The 18,770-nt window shown below is 45.5% G+C and overlaps 1 protein-coding gene across 1 annotated transcript in view; it reads left to right on the forward strand.

Moving 5' to 3' along the window:
• The first annotated feature begins 600 nt into the window (after positions 1–600).
• The window catches only part of LAMA1 (laminin subunit alpha 1), a 167,872-nt gene continuing 149,702 nt past the window's right edge, over positions 601–18,770 (forward strand). The window contains exon 1 of the mRNA XM_042911210.1: positions 601–767. Coding sequence (XP_042767144.1) covers positions 695–767 — 73 coding nt within the window. The 5' untranslated portion in view covers positions 601–694. The remainder of the gene's footprint in view (positions 768–18,770) is intronic.

Genomic DNA, 18,770 nt, shown 5'->3' on the forward strand with positions numbered 1-18,770 from the left:
ACACGAAGTGGGAAACAAGTTACAACTCATTTTCAGAAAAATCTTCACAAAATCCTCAGCTAAGGCCCCGAGTCCCGGCCTGGAAAGGAGTCTGGCGGCCCGGGGCCCGGCGACCTTGCGAGGGAGAGGGGCGCTGGTCAGTTACACTCCGGGGGGCTTTCCGAAGGCTGAGGCACGCAGCCGGCCGGGGGGCGCCGGGGGGCGCGGGCTGCGAGGTAAGGCCGGTCTCGGCAGCGGCGCGTCCTCCCGGCTCCCGGGCCCGGCCTGGGCGCGGAGCCGCCGTGGGGCCGGAAGGGTCGGCAGGGCAAATACTTTCTCGGAATCCACTCGCCCGGACCCACTTCAGCAGATTTTTCTCCTCCTTCCCAGACACTTTCTCCGCCCACCTCTCCCGCTCGGAGGGGGGTCACACCCCCGAGTCGGGACGCTCGGGGCACCGCGCAGGGCGGGCGGCCAGCTGGAGCGGCCGGTCCCCGCGGGTCGCCGGGGCCGAGCGAGGGGCCCCGTGGGGGAGGGGTGTGCGCGGGCCGGGGCGGGAAGGGGCGGGCGCGGCGGAGGTCGGGGGGGTGTGTCCGAGGGGCCGGCGGGCGGGAGGCCAGAGCCCGGCGGGGAAGGGCGGACTCGCGCTCTGCGGAGAGACCCCGCGCGTGGCCGCGCCTTTCTTCCCGGAGCCCACCCGAACGGCGGCTGCGAGATGCGCGGCGGTGGCGCGGGGGTCGCGCTCCTGGCCTCGCTGCTCTGGGTCGCCGCGCGGTGCCAGCAGAGAGGTGAGACCCGGTCTCCGGTCCCCCGGCGGGCGGGGGCGGCTGCGGGACAAAGCCCGCCGCTTTGCCGCTTGTTGGGTCGGTGCGCTCATCCTCGTTCACCTCCGTCCCGGGGGGATAGCACGCGTGAGTCTCCGCGCGGCCCGTGGGAATCGTCTCCCTGGCCGAGCCAGAGAGGGCTGGGGACGCCGCCCGGGACGGACGCACCCCGCTCGTCCGACCCTTGGGCTTGAAACTCCTCGGGCTCCGGGGAGGTCCCGCTCTGTTTTCTGCGATCCAGAGCGCCGCTGAAGCTAGCGGTGCGGGGATGGCGGGAGTGGGGCGGGGGGTACGGGACCGGGGCGGGGGGGCTCGTTACGACCCTGCAGCGGTCCCCAGTTCGCAGCCCCGGGCTGCTGGCCGGGCGCAGGCAATGAATGGGAAAAGCATCCTCCGAGTCGCCCTCATTGTCCTGCAGTGGAAAGCCAGCTGGTCCGCGGCGGGGAAAGGGCGGGCTCCTTGGAGCCACTCGCGGCCCAGGTGTGCTAGTGGGGACAAGCCATAGTGAGAAGCGCGCCCCCCGCCAGCTGTCCTGGACCGGGAGTACTCGCCCGCGCGGCCCTGCAGACGGCGTCCGAGCCACAGTTTGAGCCTTCCAAAGGGCGCTTTATGTGCCGTCCCCCGCCCCGGAGTGGCCAAACCAGCTCATTCCCCGCGCGAATTTAGGCCGCGGGGTGAGGGAGCCGGCGGCGACCGGAGGACTTTGCATGCTCGCTCGCTGCAGGGTTCCGTGCTTCCCTGGGCAAGGTTTGCGGAGAACGGAAACCCCAAGCTGATTGTCCAGGCTTCTATCAATGCCGGGGCAGAAACAGAATGCCTCTTTCCCTTTCTGCGGATCACTCCATTCCCCCCCACTCGACCCTAGGGTTAAGTCTTCTCAGCGTCGCTTCTACTTGGCTAAGCGGTCACAGTATTTGTTGAATGCATCGTAATGGTGCAACATATGACCATGGGCACATTCCCACAAATATACATTTCATTAAAAAAAAAAAAAAAAAAGTACGAGTCAAAAGTAGGTAGGCGGAATGCGAAATACCCTCGTGGGAAAACTGTGTGTTTGGGCATTGTGCTGAGTTGTGAACTCCACAGAAACGTGTCCATCTCATTCATTCAGGCATTCGTGATGAACGCACTGGACCGGAGCTGGCAACACAGCTTTGAATGCCAGGCGCCTGCTCTGCCGGGAGTTGGGCTGGGACATAGAGGGAATTTACATAGTTTTGTGTGCTAGAAAGGAGCCACAAGAAAGGGCGCCGCAAGCCCAACTCATTTCTCTGGGGTTGTTGAAAGTGAACAAGTCCCAGTTTCCCACACGGTGCACAGAGTGCAGCTTGGCTCAGTTTTATTGTTCTCAGAAATTGAAAGTTCTAGATGGAGGAGATGCCCCGAATGTTTTTCTTGCCCCTAGGAGCCGAGCACTTGGCTCCAGAGGTTATGAATGGTGTTTGGAGAAAGTGGGACCTCATGGGGCTTTCCTGCTTAAGATGCCGTGGGAAGCCACCCACAGCGGGAGCCTTTGAATCTTTCATCACACCGCCTTCCACATTTGCTGGTCTCCACCCCATCAACCAACACTGTGCTTCTTAACAGGCATTTTAAAGGGAGTTTTCATTTAAAAAATAATAATTTGTGCCCTACATATATAGCAGAAATGATGCGTGTAATGGTATAATTTGGTCATAATAAAATAATCCTGACCTGTATCACTGATGAACTAGCTGTCTGGTGCCTGCGTTTTTGAAAATGATCATTATCTAACAGCCCTTAGATTATTAGCAGTTCTCTATAATTTCTGCAGTCTCTCTCTGGATCACCTTACAACTCACAGTATAGGACCCAGTGGCTCATTTACCTTGAAACGTAACCTGTTTAAAGTGAGTTATTCCTAAGTCTAAAATAAAAGGTGGTGTGTTTCTTAAAATAAGGTTAAGTCCACAGCTAGCAATTACATAAAATTAAAATTGCTTCATGGGTTGGCTCATCAGCTTTTCTGTTTTAAGTCCTTCTTTTTTAAAAGTAAAAATAGGTATTTCCAAGCATAGGGGTAAAATGTATTGTGTGAATAAAAGAACATTTACTCGATCATCAAAATGGCATGGCATTCAAATTTAGCATGTATATACTCACAGTAACATACATGTGACTTAGGGGATTTCACAGGCACAGTTTTCTTTTCTCTGGAGCTGTATTGCCCAGGTAAGGGCCAATAAAAAATATTGGTCTTAGCAGTTGGAAACAAGGATGTGTGTAATAAACATCACTGCCCATCTTCTATATATCCTGGACTTCAGCCCACTCCTTTTCCCTTCCTCTTTTCCAGACATTGAATATAAAGCCTACCACTGTAGCTAATATGACGTGATGAAGAATTCAAATGCCACAGAGGTGAAATGAACATATGTACTGTTTTGTGAAGTCTTGTGCCACTCTTAGAATTGTATTGCTATATAAGCACATATCATAAAATGTTGATATACCCACTTATTTCAAGGTAATCATCCTCGAAACACTACCATTTTATAATAATTCATTCATAAAGTCCTATGGATATTCATTATTATCTGCAGCAAATTTGGGGAGCGACAAGATAGATCTTTAAGCTTTAGATGTTTTATTCTCTGGCCCTACTAGCTGGGTGGAATTGGACAAGTTACTTAATGTCCTGTGCTTTGGTTTCACCATCTGCAAAATGGGAATAAATTATAGTGCCTCCCTGGAGAGGCTGTTAATGATGACATGAAACAATGCAAGAAAAGCGCTTGGAACAAACAGTGTTTAGTGCAGGGTTAGCCCTTAAAGTAGGTAATCTACAAGCATCGTTGTTACTATATTACATAGAGCTTATGAGGGAGGCCCTCTTCTTAGCTGTATTCTCTGGGATGCATAATCATTTCACAATTTGGAGTCTGGATTTGGAATTAAATAGTCTTGGGCTTTAAGTACCAGACCTGTCCCTCTGATGAGCCATGACCTTGGTTAACATCTTAACATCTCTGAATGTCAGTCTTCCTGTCTATAAAATGGATAGGATTCATGTGATTCAATAACGCATGGAAATATTGGTGTGGCGTTGGGCACCTCCTCGTGTCACAGGCATACAACCCGTGACAATGGCTCTTACTGTTACGCCTGTCGTGTGTGCCTACCTCCCTCTTTCATTGCCCACATTCATTGGTCATTAAGACTTGTTGATTTTACCCCCTGAAAATCTGTCTCCACGTTATGTTTTGTTTGGTTTTGCTTTGTTGTCCCCACTACTGACTAGGCTCAGGAATTGTTTATTTTTCCCATGAAATATTGTGATAGTTCTCTCACCAAACCTCCCTCCTCCCCTCTTCTCCCTTCTCAGCACTGCCTTCTCTGTGATTTTTCTAGAAACGCCACCTTATGGGCTTGGCCTGGTGCCCACACCCCTCGCTGTTTCTCATGTATACACAAAATAACAGTGACATCACACTGGGGGTAAACCAAGGAGGATGGGACTCCGGCTGGCCTGTTGTCCCAGAGCTAAGGGCCGTTATTTCAGGCACACTGGTACCTCCTCATAGGCAACCAGTATTTCCTGACACACAGGCTGTTAAGTGTCAGGCAAGTCTGCTGTTTAGGTTCCAACATCCTGGAAAACCTTCCTGGTCCCCTGGACGCTGATGTATTTCTTAGATGCTCTTCCCTGAATTCCCAGGGGTCTCTCTGCTCAGTGCACTTGTCATACGTACCTACTTATCATGGTGGTGTAAACAATTGTCTCGCCAATCTGTCTCGCCCGCTGACTTGAGCTTCTTGAGGCCAGGGACAGTTTTATTCATAATCTGTATGTTCGTTGCTTTGCAACATTCCTCGCAGTTAACAGCCCCCAACTTTGCTGAGCCAAATTGCAATCAATATCTTTACTTACGAATCAATCAACTTAAAATAAGTTTTTGTATAGATAATCCATGCCCATGGAACAAAATCCAAAGAGTACTAAAGGGTATATAGAAAGGGATTAAGCCTTGACTTTTGTCACCTTCTTTTGAGGCAAGCACTACTTTGGTTTCTTGTGTATTCTTCCATAGATGTTTCTTCACATAATTCCTACAAGCAAGCTACTTTATGACACCTACTTCTTCTGTAATGGTAAAGGGAGGACCCCGTTATTTCCTGACAGAACACGAACAGTGTTCCTCTCTCCATTGCCGCTCCCCGTTCCTACTTCAGTGCACCTGTTGCAGGGAATTAATACATCACTTAATGAATGTACATACTTGTGAACTTCAGTTGACGCTTGTCACCTTCAACTTGTCCCTTCCAACATGGTCTTTGACAGAAAGGTATTAGAGCCGTGTTCCCTAGATCTTTTGGAATTTGAAAAGCAGGCCACCAGTTGATTCCATGACCTTGTACTCATTCTGAAAGTATTGCTTACCATTGCATTGACAAGCTATTCCTTAAGCAGTAAATTCTTTTTAAAAGTATATTGTAGGAGATTTATGATGTAAAGAAGTCAAGTTTGAGGATAATTCTATTAGAAGTTTAGAATGGTGTGTTGTTTCACCAACTAAGTATGATTTGTTACTGGAACACCTATGGCAGACACAGAAAATTTTAATTGTTTTAAGTTTATTTATCTTTGAGAAGAGAGAGCACATGCATGTAAGCAGGGAAGGGACAGAGAGAGAGAGAGAGAGAGAGAGAGAGAGAGAGAGGGAGAGAGAGAATCCCAAGCAGGCTGTGTGCTGTCAGCTCAGAGCCTGACTTGGGACTCCCACGAACCGTGAGATCATGACGTGAGCCAAAATCAAGAGTCAGAAGCTCCACTGTCTGAGCCGCCCAGGAGCTCCCTAAAATTTAATTAAATAATTCCTAATGAATAAAGTTAAGTCTGCACTTTGATTACAAAGATTTTTTTTAAATTTTTTTAACGTTTATTTATTTTTGAGACAGAGAGAGACAGAGCATGAACAGGGGCGGGGCAGAGAGAGAGGGAGACACAGAATCCGAAACAGGCTCCAGGCTCTGAGCGGTCAGCACAGAGCCCGATGCGGGGCTCGAACTCACGGACCGTGAGATCATGACCTGAGCCGAAGTCGGACGCTTAACCGACCAAGCCACCCAGGCACCCCTGATTACAAAGATTTAACTGGAGACAACCAGAGAGAACTCTCCATCTTAGACCTTAGATGAAGTTTTTTAGTAACCTTCTTCGGAAATGTTTGCACAAACAAGAAAAACTATGTCTCCTAAGAAAGATGACTGTGGGCTATTTACACGCTTCCAATAATTCTTTCACTTGTTTTAATTTCAAAATACGAATACGTATCCACGGACAATTGGGTAAATAAAGGCATTTCACAATTAATGAGGAGGGGAAAAAAATCCTTTATAAGAAGTAATTTAGTTAAGGTCATGAACTTGGGTTCTGTTGGAACATGCCGGCCAGGGAGCTATTTCAGCATGAAGCACCACACGATAGCTGGGTTCACTGCATTTTCATGTCTTTTATGCTGAGGGTGACAGTGCCCAGAGTAACCATTTAATAGCACAGAATCCTTCCACTTGAGTCTTTGTTTTTTTTTTTTTTTCAAGGCTGGGTCAGGAGAGCTTTCTTTGGGTTAACTTGTTCCCAGTGATTTTGTGTCTTGCTTGGGGGCAGGAGACAGACAATGGAGGCAGTGAGAATCCAAATCAACCCGGTGGATGACATTCTTGCCTGGGTAAGCATTTACCTCAGAGTGTTCACCCAGAAACTGTGGTGTGGAAATTCATAAAATGCTGGCTTCGGCACGTGTGCGCGCCTTATTTATTTATTTATTTATTTTTCGTTTTTTTCTTTTCTGAATCTACTGTTTGAAGTTTGAATCTCTTCATTCCTGAAGTATCTTTGAAGTCTGATCTTTTGGCCTAGCAGGCAGTGGGACTCAAATTCTTGTGCCAGAGAACCTCCTGCATTGCTGGTGGGAATGTCAAATTTAGATCAATGAGTATTTATAGCAAATGCCATCGTTCCCCATTCCCTGAAGTATTTCCTGCATTTTGTTGCACCGTTCCCTAATTTCCTGTCAGAACCTCAGGAAATGCTCCGCAACAATAAAGAAGATGCTGGAGTTTAGCAGATCATTTTTGGTTAAAAGAGAACATTTGGGGGGAGGGGGGAGCTCCTCATGTCACAATGCTGATTATTACATAGCACACACTTTTAAATGTCTTCCAACGTTTTTCGTAGTGACAGAATTTGACTAACAGCGATTATCTTGTTACCTCAGGCCCAGCACTTACAATCACTTCCCTCAGGATTTCCCCTAGTTTCTGACCTTCTTTCTGTTCCCTTGGCTGCGTCTACCTTTTCTTTTTTTTTTTTTTTTTGTATCCCCTTATCCAGATTGTGTCCCTGAATTTTTGTTCCTTCCTTTAAACGACTCCCTGATTTTTTTTTAATTTGTTTCTCCTTGTTTGACTGCAAATAGTCACCAGCTGTCTAAACTATGACCAACCACTTGTAATATATTTTTAAGGTTTTTAAAAAAAATGTACTTATTTTGAGAGAGAGAGAGAGATTGAGAATGAGAGGAGGGAAGGAGCAGAGATAGAGGGAAAGAGAAGCCCAAGCAGGCTCTGTGCTGCCAGTGCCCAGAGTGTGGGCTCTGATCTCGTGTGAGATCATGACCTGAGCCAAAATCAAGAGTTGGGCACTTAGCTGACTGAACCACCCAGGTGCCCCCCAGCCGCTTTTTAAAATGCTTATTTATTTTTGAGAGAGAGAATACGAGAGCACAAATGGGAGAGGTGCAGAGAGAGAGGGGGGAAGAGGATCTGAAGCGGGCTCTGTGCTGATGGTAGAGAGCCCGATGTGGGGCTCGAACTCACAAATGGTGAGATCATGACCTGAGCTGAAGTTGGATGCTCAACCAAGTGAGCCACCCAAGGGCTCCCCCAGCCACTTCTAATAAGTCTGATGCCCACATGCTTTCTCCTAATGTGCTCTAACACTGCCGTTAGGCCAGTGCTGCTGAAGCCTTGCTGTCATTGTGTGCCCCCTTGGCCCATCCAGTTCCAACTCCTGCCACGGCCATGGCTATCCATAGCCCGTCTGGCTCAGTCAGGACTACCTAGCCTTATCCATAACTTTGTCTATCCCAAACGCCTCCTTCCTCCATTACTGCAAGTAGTGTATGGACTTCCAGCTGTCTGATTGGTCTGCATTACCCCCTTACCCTAATTGCACCCCGTTTCTTACCTAAAACCCAAACTGACCACCCAGCACAGCCTGCAGCTTACTGCTGCCTTGTTACGATGCCCTGTATCAACTGTCCTGTGTCTGGATTTGTGTGTGTGTGTGTGTGTGTGTGTGTGTGTGTTTTCTTTTTTTTGTGACGAGTTAGGGATCCCACCCAGCCAGAGTTGCCTTCTGATCCTCTTTTGGATGGCTTGCCTAGAATTTTGTCAGCCAAGGTCAAAAAGAAGGGGTATTTTTCCTGCAAAGATCAAAACATTAGCTCCCTGCACTTCATGCAATACACAAATAACTTGAGGGTATGAGGTTCTTGTGCTCAGACCTGAACCATTGGCAGTGGGGGGTGGCACTGCCCACAAATGCTCCAGAGATGGTGGGGTTGCCTTAACAACCGTAAAACCCTTACCCAGCCCCTAGATTGGCTAATAACTAATAAATAAGTTATTTCCTGGGCGCCTGGGTTGCTCAGTCTGTTAAGCGTCCGACTTCAGCTCAGGTTATGATCTCGTGGTCCGTGAGTTCGAACCCCGCGTCGGGCTCTGCGCTGACAGCTCAGAGCCAGGAACCTGCTTCGGATTCTGTGTCTCCTTATCTCTCTGCCCCTCCCCCACTCACGCTCTATCTCTCCGTGTTTCTCAAAAATGAATAAATGTTAAAAAAAAAATTAAAAGAAAAGTTATTTCCACAACTCTTTCTGCCACTTGGCTTACCTTCTGTTCCCGTTACTATGCACTATGGTTGGCTAGCACTCTTTCCCCACCCTCAGAATTCCCCTGTCTAGCTTTCCAGCCCCTTTATTCTGAACCTCTAATTCTGGCATTTCTTTTTTTTTTTTTCAAATGAGGTATAATTGACATATTATATATATTAGTTTCAAGTGTACAACATAATGATTCGATGTTTGTGTATATTGCAAAGTGATCACCACGATAAGTATAGTTAACATCCATTCCCATATGTAGTTACACATTTTTCTTCTTGTGATGTGAAATTTTATTTATTTTTTTATTTTTTTTAACGTTTATTTATTTTTGAGACAGAGAGAGACAGAGCATGAACAGGGGAGGGGCAGAGAGAGAGGGAGACACAGAATCTGAAACAGGCTCCAGGCTCTGAGCGGTCAGCACAGAGCCTGACGCGGGGCTCGAACTCATGGACCATGAAATCATGACCTGGGCTGAAGTCGGACGCATAACCGACCAAGCCACCCAGGCGCCCCTGATGTGAACTTTTTAAAGATTTACTCCTTTTGCAACTTTCTTTTTTTTTTTTTTTTTAATTTTTTTTTTTTTTAACGTTTATTTATTTTTGGGACAGAGAGAGACAGAGCATGAATGGGGGAGGGGCAGAGAGAGAGGGAGACACAGAATCAGAAGCAGGCTCCAGGCTCTGAGCCATCAGCCCAGAGCCCGACGCGGGGCTCGAACTCACGGGCCGTGAGATCGTGACCTGAGATGAAGTTGGATGCTCAACCGACTGAGCCACCCAGGCGCCCCACCTTTTGCAACTTTCAAATACGCAACAGGGTATTATTAACTATGGTCACCATGCTGCACGTTACTTCCCCAGGAATTGTTTATTTATAGCTGGTAGTTTGTACCTTTTGACCTCCTCCATCCAAACACCATCTCTGTTTTTGCACAAAATCTAGTTTTCCCAGCTCCTGACAACTGTACTCCTGAATTCATGGGTATTCTTTTGTTCATTTTAGAAGTGTGGGGTGGAGGGGAGTTCAACATATTCACAAACATGCGAAATGCCTTTAGAAGCTTCCATACCTTTTCTTAAAGGGAGTTAGCATTTTAAATAGCTAATACCTTCTTAGGGTAGGGAATAATATTTTCTTGTGAGATAGCTATTTCTATTCCATATTTCTAATTTTTGTCCTTGTGTTTGCTAATTCACTTATCCATTCATGCAAGGAACATACACTGGGACCCCGTTGTACAAAGGGCCCCGATGTCTCTTGAGGACCCTGTTCTCAGCTGCCTTCCTTGCTGCAATCCCAGGCATTTCTTGATGATGTTGGTAGACTTGCTTTTGAAGTCCACAGAATTGAAAAGTGCATATGACAAAAAAAAAAAAAAAAAAAAAATTCTCCAGGAGAAATAATGGGCAGAGAAGAAATGGAGGGATTAAGGTCTCATTTGTAGATGTTACCATTATATTTTGTTTCCTTTAGTCATGTCGGTTCACCATGACCTGAGCAGGCTGAGTCTTGGGGCAGGGAAAGGCGGGAGATTGTGAGACAGAGAATGTTCAGCCTTAGCTGGAGCTGCAGGAGCAGCTCTTCTACACCAAACACCCTGTTAGGTGATGTCTGTTTCCTTAGGCTTCCTTTTGTGGGAAATTCGGAGCTCACCTGTTTGGCTGGCTCTTCTCTGTGCTCCAGGTGAAGAGGCACAATTAGTACAGTTCTCTCCCCGGGCTGCACATTAGAATTTAACAACATCAGCGCCTAGGTCCTGCCCCCACGGATTATCATTTATGGGGTCTGGGGTGGTGGCCGGTCATTTGCATTTAAAAATGCTCCAGAGGTGATTCCTCTGTGTAGCCAGGGTTGAAAGGCACTATGTGAATGTCGTAAACTCAGCCGTGCCAGTGAATTGCAATCATACAGCAATGCAGGTTTGGTAACTTATCCATGGAGGCAGATCAGGGACACTGACCCCACTGAGCCTGCCATAGCTGGGAGGCTAATGCTTTGTGTGCGCGGATACTGAGCGCTTATACCCAAGCACCATCCTTGTTCGCTTCATGTATGTTTCATGTGATTCCCATTGCACTGGGAAGTGGAGATGATACTAAACACCACCAAGTTGTGAGGGATCCCCGCACTCACGGCCTGTGTCATTAAAGTTGTTCAGAGAAACAGATTCTTCTTTGTGTCCCAGGAGCCCCTCAACAAGTGTGTGTCACCAGTAAGTGCTCAGCTGATGTATAGTAATTGCTGCAATTCTGGTTTAAATGAGCAGTTGCAGCCTCCGTTTGCTGACTTAGTCACATATAAAGGCCCTTCTTTCTTTAAAATCCTTCCTGATAGGGGGGCACCTGGGGGGCTCAGTTGGTTAAACGTTCCACTTCGGCTCACGTCCTGATCTCATGGTTTGTGAGTTCGAGCCCTGTGTCGGGCTCTGTGCTGACAGCTCAGAGGCTGGAGCCTGCTGTAGATTCAGTGTCTCCCTCTCTTTCTCTGCCCCCTCGGCTCACATTCTGCCTCTTTCTCTCTTTAAATAAATAAATGTTAAAAAAATTTTTTTAAATCCTTCCTGATCAAATATGACATTTAGATTCCCTTCCATCTGGGGACAAGATCTGGTCTTGTAGGGCTCAGCAGTTGACGGATGGATTATTTTTCAGTCTTTACAGGATCCATCAAAAATTTAGTAAATCCATCCCATATATGGGCACTATCTGGTGCCATATCCCTCTCTCCCAACTCCTTTAGAAGGACAAGCCACAGGTGCCTTTTTCTCTGTGTTTATCTGGGTCACCCCCTTCTCACCAGATCCAGTCTGCACCTTCTCAGGTCCGGTGACAACAAAGCTGTCCTTACTCACCTGCTTCCCTATCCTTCTCTGATCTTGTCTTTAATTGATGATCCATTTTGCATTTGCTTCCTGCTTCCCTTCAGAAATTTGGGTTTTTTTTCCAATGTTTGGCTTAATATTTCCCTTCTAGCTCCACCCAAACTCACTCCCTCCACCTATACACCACATACACTGCCTACCAAACACACACCTCTGTCTTGACCTTGCAGACCAGCTCCCAGCTAAAGATACCTGGAGAGGTATTGTACTAACTAACCCCAGACCGACAGAACCAGAGTCTGGGGCCCATTTTCTGGGGAGAGGGGTGGGCAAATTCTGCTGGAGGGACCAGCCCAGCTGCAGGTGCTGAGATGAAGTCTGATGTAGCCAATAAGAGCCCAGAAAGCTGTTGGTATCCTAAGTCCCCATGACTTTAGGGACTGTGAAGTTGGCCATGTTCATCCCATTCTTGTTGAATGGTTTCTCACTCTCTGTGAGCAGGACTTCCAGGGCTGTGTGCTCAGACCCCTCCTTAGCTGCTTCTCCCACTGCTAACCCTATTTTGGCCATTCTGAGATATCTCAGGTTCCCACAATGGGACATGGTGGCTTGCATCTGTGAGCCTTGAACACACTGTTCTATCTAGTACATGGAAAGGCATTTCTTTCACCTGTGGCTCCCTGACTTACCCGGCTCCACCCATTCAGGCTTTGTGCCTGCTTGTTGCCATAGCAGTTTGTTCATACACCTGCCGGGCTCATCGTTTTGTAACTGTTTGTTAACTTGTCCGTCTCTCCTTGAGGGTAGAGATTTTGTTCTTATTTCCAATAACCAGCACAGTGCCTGGCATTTAGTGTTGATTCTGTAAATACTAGTTGGGTGAATGAATGGAAGTCCAAGTGCAGACAAGCAACAGGAGTGCAAAGGAGTCTGGTGGACGTTACTTAGGGATCCGGGCACACAGGCAGTTGGGATTAGGGAAGTCACCAAGCAGAGTGATCATCAGTGGCAGGGAAAGGACAGGGTGCCATCTCAGGAAGGCTGGATGGCAGGATTCAAGGATGGGGAGCACGGAAGAATTCAGATAATGAAATGGAGCGGGGGGAGGGTGAACAAACATTTTTTGGGACCAAGACCTGAGCTCGCATTCTAAACCAGAACACGTGATCAGGGACAACCTGAAATAAGAAATCCAGATACTTTTCGTGTTCACAGATGGCATCCAAATATGGAGACAGAAGAGCCACAGAATCCAGTAATTAGAAGGTGCTGAATAACTTGAAAATATTATTAATCTGGGCTTTTTTTTTTCTATCTACTAATTTAGTACAAAGCAAAAATGGATTACATTCTTATAATTAAAATAATGACTGATGGTGAATATTGAATACAGATTTAAAACCCTGATTATATTTAACAAAGTCTTACTTATAGATTTGGAGTTACTACCTCCTAAGCATCTCAAGGCAGCAATTTATTAACGCACACAGGCAAAAAGTATTCAGATTTCTAGAATGTTCCATACACCGGTGACCCGGGGTTTTTGCACCCCCAGTGCTTGTAGTCAAATGAACATGAGAAGTACCCGATGGATCCTGCTGCGTGTGCTCCTCAGCTCAGATCTGGGAGAGATTTTTGTTTCTGAACGCCTCAAACGCCAATATAACTCATCTTACGGCTTTAGAATAATATCACCATAAGCAGAAAGAGAACTGATTCACCGCTACATTTCTGCTGCACTGGGTTTTCTTTTGAAGAGGGTGACTTGCAGCACTTTGGTTTCTGTTACCAACTTCCCTACGCTGATTTTGTTACACAAGATGCTTAGGTTCTTTTTCGGTGAATGATGGTACCCACGGAGAAGTCTGAGATACATGAGAATTTACTGCTCCCTGCAATCTAACCCACTAGATGATGTCAGATGCACAGCTTACACATTATACATTATTAACATACCGTAATTAGCAGTCAGGTAAGAAAAAATGCCATACCCAATGAATCTCATAGAGTTGCAGCTTTCTGTCCTTTGGGGTGTTAAGGCTTCTTCCTTGAATCAGCATCAAGCAATATGCAACCTTCCAAAGCCTCTGTCTGGATCCAGGACATTTTAGGGATCAGTCCTCAGGTGGCATCACCATCCTCAGAATGAAGGCTACAGACTGCATGATTTTATACCCTGTACATGCAAAGGTGAGGAGACACTCGACATATTTTAATGGTTTTATTGGGGTATAGTTATATACCATAAAATTCTACCAATCGGATGTGTACTGTGCAGTGTTTTTTAAAGTAAATTTAGAGTGTCGTACTGTCATTGCCACAATCTGTTGTGGAATATTTCCAAGTCTTCAAAAGGCTCCTTTCCACTCAGTCCCCACCTTCACCCTCACCTTGGCCCCAAGCAATCATCTGCTTTCTGTACTTTTTGATTTGCCTTTTCTGGAAATTTCATACGCATAGAGTCATACGGTGTATATTCTTTTATGTCTATCTTCTTTTGTTTAAATGGTATTTTCTAGGTTGATCTAGATTATGGGGTGGATCTGGAGTTTGTTATACTTTATTGCTGAATACTGTTCCATTTTGCAGATAGCCACATTAATTTAATTTCGTTAATTTATTTTTTGAGAGAGAGAGAATGTGCATGAGTGGGGGAAGGGGCAGAGAGAGAGGAAGAAAGAGAATTTTAAGCAGGCTCCATGCTTAGCGAGGAGCCCAGCGCAGGGCTCTATCCCACGACCCTGGGATCATGACCTGAGCCCAAATCAAGAGTGGGACGCTCAACTGACTGAGCCACCTAGGCTCACCCATCATGAGCCATCGGGCTCAACTGACTGAGCCACCCATAGCCACATTTTTTTTTTTAAATCCAGTCACCAGTTGGTGGAAATTTTGATTATTTCTATTTTGGGGCTATTAGGAACAATGCTATAAACATGAGCATTCAAGTCCTCCTGTAGTCATGTTTCATTTCTCCTGAGTGAAATATTAAGAGCGGAATATAGGTCATATGGGAAGTTTATGTTAACTTTTTAAAGAGACTGAGATTATTTTCCAAAATGGCTGCACCATTTTTACATTTCTACCAGTGGTGTATGAGAATTCCAGCTCCCCCACATCTTTACCAACACTGCACATCGTCTGTCTTTCTGATTGGAGACATTTTTGTGGCTGTGAACTGGTATCCTGTGCTTTCACTTGCATTTCCCTCATAATTAATGATATTGAGAATTTTTCATGTGCTTACTAGCTATTCATATACCTTCTGTGGTGAAATACCTGTTCCAACGTTTTGCCCAGTTTTTATTGGGTTTTTCTGTTTTTGGAGTATTGAGTTATAAAAGTTCTTCATATTTTCTGGATACAAGTCTTTAATCAGAAATGTGATTTGAAAGTATTTTTTCTCAGCTTATTACTTGTCTTTGGTTTTTATTTTCTTTATTTTTTTTAAAGATCTTATTTTTAAGTCGTCTCTACACCCAACATGGGACTCAAATTTACAACACTGAGATCAAGAGTCACATGCTCTACTGAGTCAACCAGGTGCCACTAGCTATTTAAAAATTTTTTTTTTTAGATTTTCAAGTTAGTTAACATACAGTGTAGTCTTGACTTTGAGAGCAGAACCCAGTGATTCATCACTTACATATAACACTCAGTGTTCATTCCAACAAGTGCCCTCTTAATGCCCATCACCCATTTAACCCAGCCCCTAGATTTTCTTAATAGTGTGTTTTGAATTGCCAAAGTTTTTAAAATTTTATTTTAGGTCCACTTTATCTTTTTTTTTTCCTCTTATGGATTGTTCTTTTGGTGTCATTTTTAAGAATTCTTTGCCCAGTCCAAGGTCACAAAGATTTTCTCCTCTATTTTCTTCTAGAAGTTTTAATGTTTAACTCTTACATTTAGGTCTATGATCCATTTTGAGTTAACTTTTATGTACAGTGAGGAGACAGGATCTAAATTTGTTTTTTGCATATGGATATACAGCAGTCCCAAACATTTGTTGAAAAGACAAAGTTGCCTTGGCATTTTGCCAAAAATCAATTTGCCGCATGTATGAGTGTATATTTCCAGACTGTATTTCGTTCCATTGATTCATATGTATTTTCCCATGCTAACACCATGCTGTCTGGATTCATTTCATTTTATAGTAAATTTTGAAATCTGTAGTGTAAGACATTCAATTTTGCTTACTTTTTCTAAATTGCTTTGACAGTTTCAGGTCCTTTGCATTTCCACTAGTAACAGCTTGTCAATTTCTTTTTATTTTTTTAAATTTTTAAAAATGTTTATTTATTTTTGAGAGAGAGAGAGAGAGACAGAGTGTGAGTGGGGGAGGAGCAGAGAGAGAGAGAGAGAGGGAGACACAGAATCTGAAGCAGGCTCCAGGCTCCGAGCTGTCAGCACAGAGCCCGATGTGGGGCTCGAACTCATGAACTGTGAGATCATGACCTGAGCCGAAGTTGGACGCTTAGCCGACTGAGCCACCCAGGCACCCCACAGCTTGTCAATTTCTACAAAAGATGCCAACTGAGATTTTGATAGGAAGTGGATTGAATCTAAAGATGAATTTGGGGAGAATTGCTGTCTGATAGTATTGAGTCTTCCTATCTATGAATAAAAAACATCTCTTCAGGGGTGCCTGGGTGGCTCAGTTGGTTAAGCGTCCAACTCTTGATCTCAGCTCAGGTCTTGATATCAGCGTTGTGAGTCTGAGTCTTGCATTGGGGTCTGAACTGGGCATGAAGTCTACTTAAAAAAAAATGAACCATCTCTTTGTTCATTTAGGTCTTCTTTAATTTCTCTCAGAAATGTTTTGTAGTTTGCAGTGTGTTGGTCTTAAATTTCTTTTGTTAAATTATTTTCTTAAGTATTTTCTTCTTTGCGAATAAAAAAACCTGGGACATATGGAGAGCTGATCAAGTCCTCCTTTGCACTCATGTTTCCAGGCCATCCCTGTTAGGTGCTCAATGTAGCTTGCACTTCGGGGACTGCAATCACAGGCCAGCAAAACCTCAAGCAATCCCCACTCATTTATATGTTTTCTGTTGAATTTACTATTTTTATGACAACATCATTGTGTTTCCACTCTCTGCTCCAAATGGGGTCAGCCGTCAGTCCCTAGCAGTGAAGCTGCTGATGCCCAGGCTTGCACTGCCCTGGTAATCTACCATGGTGGTGAAGAGCTGGGTAAGGGTTCAGCAGCCCGGGCAGAAGGCTGATCTTGCCCGCTGGTCTTAACCTGAAACCCTGGCAGCTTTTCATAAAGAACAACTCCTCAATTTGTTGTTGGTCTTTGGTTGATTTCAGAGTCCTAAAACAGTTGTTTTTAAACATTTTGTCCAATTACATATTTTTTTTTCGGGGGAAGATTTGTCAACCTCTCTATTGTGCCATTGCCAGAAGTCTCTCTTAAAATGTTTTAACTTTTATAGATTCCTCTCACCACCAGTGAGAGTCCATTTCTTGCTTGCTTGCTTGTTTTTTTTTTTAAGAGAGAAAGAGAGTGCATGTGCATAAGTGGGAGAAGGGAGAGGGGCAGAGAGAGAGAATCTCAAGCAGGCTCCACGCGGAGCATGTTTTTCCACACCCCTGGGATGATGACTGGAACCGAATTCAAGAGTTGGATGCTCAACTGACTCGGCAACCCAGGAGCCCTGAGAGCCCATTTCTATTACCTATCATGCCATTAGCAACCCACTAGTTTTCTGTCCATTTCTGATATACTTCTTGTTAATTAGCAAAATGCTGGTGTTGATGGAGACAGATAACAGAACACTATCTATGACGGGCACCTCTGGAATATGAGCAGTCTTCCTGACTGGAGTACGAGCGGACTGCCCCCCAGAGGAACCTCACCAACTTTAACACTAGCTGCAGCTGGGTAGTTTAACCTAAGACACACAAACACACACACACACACACACACACGCGTGCGCGCGCGCACACACGCACACATGCACACACACACACACGCACACATGCGCGCGCACACTCACACACACACACACGCACACATGCACACACACACGTGCGCACACACGCACACACACACGCACACACACGCACACATGCACACATGCACACACACACTATCACAGTCTTTATACTGAAGTATCTTAAAGTAAATTTCAGATATTAGACCTGTTACCATTTATACTTAAGTAGATGTTCATCGTGAGTCAAACTTCAATTTAGATCCTCAGTTTGACTAATTGTCAGCCTATGCAAGTGAAAGGGAACTCTGGGAAATGCAATCCCCACGAGGAAATGAACACCACATTTAAAGAAGTGCTGTATTGGCAGCCTGGGAGCGTGGTCCCAGAAGTTGGAAGAAGGGCTAACATTCTCCTGACACAAATGAGGCCCCCTAAACTTACCAACTTCTTTGGAGAGAGAGCCAGAGGTGTGGAGGAAACACAGAGGGAGGTCTGTGCTAAGGTGTGGGAAGGGGAGGGAAGGACCGAGAAGGTAAGGGCTGGGGAAACGGAAAACTGTGTGGACCCTGCAACTTGAGCTTGAACCAAGATACTTAGAATGGGAAACGTGTGTAAGCCACAGTGGAGAGTAAAGATGGGCCATTTGGTTTTTACTCATTTGTTCTAAAAGAAAATGTGCTACAGAAGATGTATATCAATGTGGTTTATTTGAGAGTAGTAGTCTATTAACCCAGAATCTGGGTTCTGGTTTCCTCATTACTAACGTGTGGAAATAAAGTAAATTTTCCTTGCCTGTAATATCATGATAAAATACAATATAGAGAAGAACTTAAAAAATAAAGGGTTAATATGGGGTACCTGGGTGGCTCAGTCAGTTAAGCATCTGACTCTTGATTTCGTCTTGGGCCATGATCCCGTGATTCATGAGATTGAGCCCCATGTCAGTCTCTGCACTGAGCGTGGACCCTGCTTGGGGTTCTCTCTCTCCCTCTATCTTTGCCCCTTTCCTGCTCATGCACACACACACTCTCTCTCTCAAACTAAATAAACTTTTTTCAAAAAAGGGTACTGCTGTAGTGATGAACTGTGTCTCCTTGACCTTCCCTACCTATCTCCACCTGTTTTCTTCACCAGAATGGGGAGCTGGCCCCACCTTCTTTGAATGGCCCTGCCTGTGCCTTCGGAGGTGCTCTTGAAAACTCTTCCTGATCCTTCTGTCACCTAGACCTACATTTTCTCCCGGAAGCTCAAATGCAAGGTTCCAAGGCAGCCAGGGAAGAGATGT

This window comes from Panthera leo, chromosome D3, assembly GCF_018350215.1.
Source record: "Panthera leo isolate Ple1 chromosome D3, P.leo_Ple1_pat1.1, whole genome shotgun sequence".
In the NCBI taxonomy this organism is placed as follows: domain Eukaryota; kingdom Metazoa; phylum Chordata; class Mammalia; order Carnivora; family Felidae; genus Panthera; species Panthera leo.